At 39.1% G+C, this 9,265-nt stretch overlaps 1 protein-coding gene across 2 annotated transcripts in view; it reads left to right on the top strand.

Moving 5' to 3' along the window:
• The first annotated feature begins 1,035 nt into the window (after window positions 1–1,035).
• ckap5 (cytoskeleton associated protein 5) overlaps window positions 1,036–9,265 on the top strand; it is a 37,083-nt gene continuing 28,853 nt past the window's right edge. For both annotated transcript variants that reach the window (XM_026310795.1, XM_026310796.1), the window contains exons 1-3: window positions 1,036–1,144; window positions 5,342–5,438; window positions 6,513–6,706. In XM_026310795.1, the coding sequence (XP_026166580.1) occupies window positions 5,382–5,438; window positions 6,513–6,706 (251 nt within the window). In that variant the 5' untranslated portion in view covers window positions 1,036–1,144; window positions 5,342–5,381. The remainder of the gene's footprint in view (window positions 1,145–5,341; window positions 5,439–6,512; window positions 6,707–9,265) is intronic.

The following is a 9,265-nucleotide window of genomic DNA, read 5'->3' as shown; positions in this document are numbered from 1 at the left end:
CATTACCGCTGGACTTAAACTCATGAATGTATTATAGAAGCTATATTTGGGAATTGAGGTCTTGTTACCCGTAGATACGAACAACTAAATAAATAGATAGATTAATAATAGCTCCAGATAAATTAACCTTAGGTAGTGGCGTTCTCATTTGAAGCCTTTTTTAAAAGGTCTGACAACGTCTTTTATTAAGGTGCGTTTTTAAATTTAAAAGTTAAAGTTAACTTCATAAACATAGTGTTGAATCACACAACACATTTAAAACTTGGCCGGATGCTCATGTGTCTGTGTGTGTGTTTACAAACGCACTGCATCGAAATAACGAAATAGTGTACACGTGTAATTAAATTAATAACGGGTAGAATATCAATTCAAGTATATTCCAAGCGATAAAAAAATGCATGAGAACTGAAAAGATTATCTTGGTTATAGCGAGAAGTTAATTTCAGTATCAAAGGATACGAAAACATGTTATTGTCCAATCAGCAAATTGATTTATACCTTTGGGGCGGGCCATAATTCAAATGCAACCAATCAATTGCTTTGTCTAACGACAAATAAGGAAGTTCATTAGATTATCGATAATACAGATAAACTGTAAGTGTGTCTGATTCGAATACAGCATGCTATGGTTTGTGTTTGAATTTACTAGTCTGTATTTGATTCTTCGTACAGTTAGACTGTATATAATGTCTTCGATTCAACATAAGAATTATGTATTCAGGGTGGTGTCCACAGAGCCGCCCATCCTCTATCTCTCCGCCCTTGGAGATATTTCAAAAACCTACAAGTTTGACATAGAAAGCGAATATACAACCGGAAATATAGTCATTTGTTTATAAAATAAGAGCACAAAGTGTCCAAATTGCACAGTAAAATTCACGAATACATTGTATTCCACAGTGTTGGGCTATTTAAGGTACCTAATAATAAACAATGTATTTACATTAAGCTGATACTTTGTATTGTTGTTAAGTGGGAGCCATTGTAACTGTAGGTTTTATTTGAACCGGAAGTTATGATTTGTATTGCAAGTGACAGTGTGACGCGTGTATAAAGCTCGACTGGGCTTCTCTGTAGTGATCCCATTATCAGGCGCATCTTACTGAGCTGCCAGCATCGTTTTGTCTCTTGCAGACACGAACAGGTATTCTAGCGATATAAAATCACGTTCTTGTGTGGTCATAACTTGTATTCGACTCAAATCCAGTACGGCGAGTTGTAGCGTTTCAGCAGCTACCGTTGTGATCTGCGTTGTTAGGCCTGGCTGTGTTGGCGCGGATGAAAGGTTAGCTAGCCCTGTTTGTAAGCCGCTAACGACGTTAACCGACAAAAAGGTACAAAATAATAGGGTTTGGGCATGACCATTAGTAGGACATAATATGTTTGTACCACAGATGTCTGTCACTTGCATATTTGTTGTCAGTGTGAACTGCTTGTATTTTTCCTGAAGCGGCTTTAACCAGGACAAGCGGGTTAGCGTGCTAACGTAGCAACTGTCGCGTAGCAGTTGCCGTTGCTAAGTTAGCTAGTTAATGGCGTTCATCTGACTAGTAACTATCGACAACTACTTAAAAGGATGGCCGCTCCCAGTCTGTGAGAACTAGAAAACCAACTGGTGTTAACCAGGGAAATGGTTTGATACTACGGCTCGCGAAAGGTTGCTAACCGGAGTCAATATTTTTATATTATTCGAGGGTGTGTAAGGAAATATTAGCTGTGCATGGAGTGTCTATAGTTGTCTGAGTATGCAGAGTCCAGTTTCTTAAGCAGGGGGTACTTCAAGTCGGCCAGCGTTTATTGTGTGCAGGTAAAAATTTCACACACAAATCTTGCGCTTTATATTACTGGTGCTTTTCATGGTATGTACGCTCCGTATCCTTTATTCTTGTAAAACGCTATGTAAAATTATGACTGGGACAACAGCTTGACGATATATTGATTTCTCATTCTTGTGATAGGTGGCAGGATGTTTTGATTGTAATGTTGCTGTAATACAGCGTACGTCTCTTAAAGGCTGCATTAAATTTCAGTAGTAAACATCTTTTCTTACAGAGCCACGAATGACAATGATATCCTAAACTATACGGCTTTTAAATCATACGTAATTCTTTTAAATGTATAAATAAGAGTGGTCACACTGAATTACCTTTTTTGCTAGACCTCCATCCAGGAGTCTGCTATACATTGGTTATTTGATATTCATGCCCATAAACCCTCCTGAAATGATCAATTAAGACCTTGTTTTGAGTTTGTGTAATACTGGCTCCAAGCTGACAGTGTTTTGCAAAGAAGTGGAAGTCTTGAACCTGTTTACTAGATGGATTGGATCAATATGAAATATGAGCCCATAGCCCCTCCCTGAATCTACATTAAACAATCACATGCTTGGACTCTCAAGTGCAAGTGAGCAAGTGAATGCATGAGTGACACACTTCAGCTGATGATGCTTGCTACTAATACTGTTTGATCTGTAAAGTTGTTTTCTTTACAATTACTAAATGGGTCATTTTATAGTTGAAAATTGGCTTGTCAGTGCTGGAGATGGGTGTAACTGTTATTTGTTCTCCAATGTTACAGGTCATTTACCGTTGAAGGCTACAGCCCTTTTCATTTTTAGTCCAGTTAAACCCGAGTACTCCAAGTAAGCCTGGAAGTTGTGCAGCAGGGGTTGTTGTGTTGATATTCAGTCATTGGATAGACAAACACCAGGCAGGACTGGATGCTTCAGAATTTTAAATAAAGTCATTATTTTGTGGTGTTTATGTTGTAATAAAGGAAACTTGTTTACTTCATCTGTTCTTTACTATATGAACTGGTCTACCTGTATTTGACTTTTAAGCTATTAATGGTGTTTATAAATAAAACGGAAATTGCTCACATTCTGATTTTGCATTGGTTCATTTGAAAAGGATCTGGATAGGTCTATGTAAATGCATCTTCTGTATTTGTTTACAGGATCAGATCCTGTGTTGACAGTGTGTATAGAGTTGTACCTCTAACCAGTTGTGTGTATTTGTTTTATCTAAATGGAACAGTCATCATTAGAGTGTAATTTGCTCTTGTGCTGTCCTTGTATTTGTGAATGTCCCTATCAGAGGTGTCATAGCTGCAGCTAAAAGGACAGTTTTTCTTAAGACATTTGGCTTTAGAATGGTTATTTATGTGCACCTTGTCATTTTTGTTCAACTACTGGGAAGCTTTTGACACTTGATGGGTTCTGGAGGTGCAGATACCCATAGTAATAAATGTCGAAATATGAAATACCTCAACACAGAAACGAGTTTGACCCAGACTGCAGCCAACATAACTGGCATGTGAACACAGTGGTCTGTGGCAAATACCAGTGATGTCAATTAGATACTCCTCCATATGGGATTTTTTCTTTCTTTCTTTCTTTATTTATTTCTTTCTCATAGAGCAGCAATACTGAGTCAACCACTGCTGTGCTGTGGCTCTGTATCTGAATTAATGTCTGGTGAAGCAAATTACTTCTCTAGTTAACCACACCAGGGTTATACCATCTATTCTTTCCAAATTCTCATTATTTTCTTAGCTATCTTCAATGTAATGTCCTATATGTTTGTCTAATGTATGTCATTTTTATGGCAGCTGGGGTGAGCAATGAAAAGTCAGTTGACTATTCCTACTCATCTGTCCTCTACTACACATGTAGTACCTTCAGATCTCTCCATTTGCAGTGTACCTGCCGTTCTCCAACATATGCATTTTAATGGTGCTTTAGGTCCAATGTAACATGAGTGGGGGTAGCATTGATGGGTGCTTTACACTGCCAGTTAACAGGTGTCCTGAAGTAGGATCCAGTGTTACAAGAATTAGTGGGAGAAAGAGGGTTTTAGTGCATTTTAGAGGTGAATCGGGGCTGTGCACAGACATTTTGAGGGGCAGTGGACCAAACCAAAACAAAAGGTGCACAAAGTGGGTGGATGCCTCACTTACCATATCTTCCTGTTCTGCCTCTGTCTCTTCCCTCTCTCACATTGTAATGCCTATCCTTCTCAATCTGAACATTTTCTGTCTGGCTCTGTTCCAAGACTATCACCTTTACTTTGCTGAGTTGACTCTGGGGCAGTTTCACCTTAATATAGAGAATGAATATCAAACCATTTTCAATCATATTGTAAATATAGTTGTTAGGCTTTGTGCTAATTCACTTGATGCTGTTGTAATTGCTCTTTCTTTCAAATAATTTAATGTCTGTCTTTCTTTGTATCACACTCCAGCATATCCCTACCAGATTAATAGTCTTACCTGTACCTGTCTGATTTAGCTGATGCTCAGTGGGCTCTCCCTCACTCTCTGAGCCCGCTTCTGCCTCATCTTCAATGGAAATATAAGTATTACACATTTAATTTAATATTATACACCATAAATCTCATTTAGAATATTATTGCCTTTAACTATTTATAGGCGTACTATTGACATGGTTTAATAAAATAATGATGCGTTGTAGCCTAATTTACTATCAGCTAGGCCTAAGTGATTATAATGGGAAATATACTTAATTACAAGACTTAAAAGTGTGACAAACAGCTAAATATTCTAAATGATGATTTACCTGCTGGCTTGCTGGAGCTTTGAATCCATGTTTTCAATGTTGAACTGCCTTTAGCAGCCTCCCTTCAGTCTTTCTCTCTCTCTTTTTTTTTTGTGAAGGCATTGTTTTTTGTGTGATTTTTGGTCTATAAAGTGTGCCAACAACAGCGAATTTGGTGTTATTTATATTATATCTGATAATTTGATTAGACCTTGAAATTCTAAGAATGTGGATATTTAGTACAAGTTGTCAGCACTTTTAGAAGACCAAGAGCTAATCATTACAGACAACAAAAATACAAAAACAAACCACTGGCTACTTTGTAATGCAACGATCATCGCGAACTGTGGTCTTCACTTTCCAGAGAGCGGTCACACAGATTTGAGTGATGCTGCGGAGTGGGCGGTAAAACACAGAGTGGAATAGCGGAATCAGTGGGTCTTTAGCAGAATGATAACTGAATGAGGGTTGGAGGGCCACCCCCTGTGCACAGCCCTGAGGTGAATATATGGAGCTTACATGTGCTTGAACTGTATTGCAGTTGCATCCCTGAATGCGTGGTGCTTGCCTCAGTTCAGCAGGTCTGGTGCTGATAAACTTGAAATGGTTGTAATTATGTGTGATGTTATGTGAAATTTGTGCAAGTACTCAATTTTACAGTGGCTGTAAACATAAGTAAACAAAAACTGTTTAAACATTTTGTGTTCATATCAGCAGTAAACTATAGTAGTAGTCACAATGAAATAACTTGAATTTTGTGGCAATAATCCTGTTGTTGTTTTCCAGCTGAGTACATCTGGGGAAGCATAGCCCCTCAGTGGCCACAATGGGGGACGATAGCGAGTGGATGAAGCTTCCTGTCGACCAGAAATGTGAACACAAGGTGACTGATACATTAACATGGTTTCTTTAGCTTATGGAAAGTCATACTAAATGCAAAGGTCTTAAATGAACTCTTAGGTGACTGGAATACAGCAAATTTGGTGGTATATCAATTAGGATCGTGCCAAATATCAAATTTTATGTTGCATTATGATAAAATTAAGGTCGGTCTTTATAAGAGCTGGCCATTTTATTTATTTAATATGGATAGGTCTTCCAACCAATCACATAAGAGAAGTTTAAGACTGAGCAGTGAGGCGCAAGTTTAGAACGTGTTTACAGGTACCACCCACTTGTGATATAACTTGGCTCTAACAACTCATTCTGACATTGTTTTGACTGAAAGCATTAATGATAATGAAAATAGTGCTGCTCTAAACCAATCATGTAGCTGTAAGAGAGTTAGAGCACATCAATTAAGTTGAAGCGGCTCACATGCTAATGTTTGGGCTGCTGTCTCTGTGTAAGCCAGGACATAAGGACTGGGGCCTGATCAAAGAGAAGGTGAATAGAATAGAAAATGTTGAGTCAAGTGTCAACGTTAACGATGAAAACACCAAAACAGACATAGCCCAGGACTCAAAAGACAAGGATCATTCTTGTACAAAAATGATTATACACACTCCACTAGGAGACATGGTCTTTTATTGACATGAACTCTAGTTTTTGACTGAACCCCACATAATTGAAAGAATTATGGCATATTAACATACATACTTTTAGCCAATAATGTTTTTATTTTTTCTCAGCATATGAAGCAGAGTAAATTTTAGAATGTAAAGATGGTTAGTTCTTTAAGCAGAACAAGACCAATAACTGAAACTTTTTATGAAATACCTCAACACAGAAATGGGAGTTTTGCTTCATTGCTTTGCAGTGAGCATACTGAATGGTCTTTGTGTTCCAAACAAAGGCCTTTTTGTCCATACATATTCATACCAGTACCTAAATGCAGACTTAATTTTAGTATCAAAGGGTTTAACTTAGATGGTAATGTTAAGAGAAGGTTTAAGATAGTGTGGTACTGCTGGTATTTATCTTTTCTAATGCTACCCTTTTTTCTCTTGCTCTTCAGGTATGGAAAGCCCGTCTCAGTGGTTATGAAGAAGCTCTGAAGTTGTTTCAGAGGATAGAAGATGAGAAGAGTCCAGAGTGGGCAAAGTACCTGGGACTGATAAAGAAGTTTGTTACTGATTCTAATGCTGTAGCTCAGCTTAAAGGCCTGGAGGCAGCCCTGGCCTTTATCGAGAATGCCCATGTAGCTGGCAAGTAAGTAAAAGAATCTCATCTGCAAGCTAATTTAAAAACTTGAATAAACATGTATGGAGCTGGTATCGGTGTAATCAACGAGGAATATGTGCTTGCATGATCTGGTTTGCCTAACTGCACTGTTCTGAATGCACTGCAGCAGCAGTGTTGCCAGTTTGGTGTTCTGCAGGGCAACATATGTTGGCAGCCATCCTGCCCATGGGGGGTGACCTGTGTGTTTACCAGCCTAGCACCTTGATGCCTGGATGATTATTTATGGTGTCAAGTGTGTCACTTGATGTTGATATAATGCTCAGCCATAGTTGGCCTGTTGTGCCTGCAAAGAAGGCTTTCAGGACACTGTATGCATTTGTTTCTGGGGTTCCACTGATTGAACACTGATATGTTCCCTATTTAGTGAATAAGTGGTATTGTTGTGTGGGTGCCTGGTGACATGACGGAGTGACTATTGTAAATAACAAGACATTCGGTGCTTTCAAAAAGTAGTCAGACCCCCTTCGCTTTTTTCAAATTTCTTATGCTACAGCCTGATACTCCAATTGTTTAAATTCATTTTTTCCCTTATAATTTGCACTCAATTCCACATCATGACCAAGTGAAAACAATTTTAGGAATGTCTGTAAATTTATTAAAAAGGAGAAAAAAACTGAACTGTCACATTTACATAAGTATTCAGGCCCTTTATTCAGTATTTAGCAGTACTCAGTAATTGCAACCTTGAGTCTTTTTGGGTATAACATGGCAAGCTTTGCACAACTGGATTGGAGGATTTTCTGCTGTTTTTCTTTGCGAATCCCATCATGCCCAGTCAGGTTCGATGGGGACCATCGATGGACAGGCATTTTCAGGTCTCTCCAGAGATTCAGGGCTTTGACTATAGAACATTCACAGAAATATCCCTAAGAAACTCCTGTGTTGTCTTGGCTGTGTGCTCGGGGTTGTCATCATGTTTGAAGGTGAACCTTTGGCACAGTCTGAGGTCCTGAGTGCTGGGGAACAGGTTTTTATTGAGGATATATCTGTACTTTGCTCCATTCAGCTTCCCCTCAACTCTAACCAGTCTCCTTGTCCCTGCTGTTGAAAAACACCCCCACAGCTTGATGCTGCCACCACCATGCTTCACTGTTGGGATGGTATTGGGCAACTGATGAGTGGTGCCTGATTTCCTCCAGACATGATGTTTAGAATTGAGGCCAAACAGTCCAGTCTTGGTTTTATCAGACCAGAGTGTCTTGTTCTTCACAGTCTGAGAGAGTCCTTCAGCTGCCTTTTTTTCCCTCCAATCTCCTAGCAGGCTATTATGTGTATTGGGAGAAACTTCCATCTTGTCATTTTGCTGTATAGCCCGATTGATGGAGGGCTGCAGTGATGGTTATCCTTCTGGAACTTTGTCCCACACAGGATCTCTTGAACTCAGTGACCATTGGGTTCTTGGTCACCTGTCTGACTAAGGCCCTTCTTCCACAATTCCTCAGTTTGGCTGGCCGACCAGCTCTTAGAAGAGTCCTGATTGTGCCAGACTTCTTCTATTTGAGTGTTAAGGAGGCCACTGTGCTCCTGGGAACTTTCAGTGCAACAGAATTCAGATTTTTTTTGTTTTGTTTTGTTTTGTTTTTTTTGTTTTTTTTGTAGACTCCCCCAGCTCTGTACCTATCAATAATCCTACCTCTGAGCACTTCAGGAAGTTCCTTTGACTTCATGGCTTGGTATTTGACATATCATGGAATGGAGTAAGTGAGTGGATGTTAGAGGAATGTGGTGTGACAGTGGTTAATCTCTGAGGGAAGAAAAGTTATGGGAGTTCCCAGCAGCACTAACAACACAAACCACCCATCATTCTCTTCAAAGATCATGGTGTTATTGAACAGTGAATAATACAGGACAGTAATTACTGGCATTGGAACTGATAAACCTAAATCAAATACAGCAATTTTTATATCAATTACAACTGAGTCACGATGTCCACAGTGAGAGAGGCCAATGACAACAATGAGCTAGCCTCAACCACACCTGAGCAAGCTATAGTTTGGTAACAATAATCCTGTAATTATTCTAATACTGCTGAGCAACAAACTTGGAAGAACTTTAGTCCAGTGTGGTGTCAGATGTACTGATAGATTTTTGCCCTTGCCATGTCAGCCATATCAGGGCTGTGCTTAACTGCTAATACAAATTGAGCCTTTTTTGCTTTCGCTGCTTGACAATAAAATGGTCTCTTGAACAGACTTTTATTTTGAAGTATAATAAGAGGTAATATGAAATGAAATGTGTTTGTAACCAAGATAGCTGAGCTTCATTGCTGCTTCATTGTTCAGTATAGTAGAGTAAACACACGCCGAGCTAGTGCTGCTTGACAAATCGTGGTCATTTATAGCACTGCCCAGCAAACCAACCTTTCCACTGTGGAAAAGCACTATACATGTATTCATTTTGTAATAGTAGTAGTCGTTTTTCTACTCGCTCAACCCATCTGTACTCACTAGCACATTGATGAAACGGCTACTGCGAGGCTCTTGGGTCTTTTCTATTTTTGCCCCGCAAAATTTATATGTGGACTGG

Source organism: Mastacembelus armatus, chromosome 6 (assembly GCF_900324485.2).
Source record: "Mastacembelus armatus chromosome 6, fMasArm1.2, whole genome shotgun sequence".
Lineage (NCBI taxonomy): Eukaryota > Metazoa > Chordata > Actinopteri > Synbranchiformes > Mastacembelidae > Mastacembelus > Mastacembelus armatus.
This window is presented reverse-complemented; position numbering and strand designations above follow the sequence as displayed.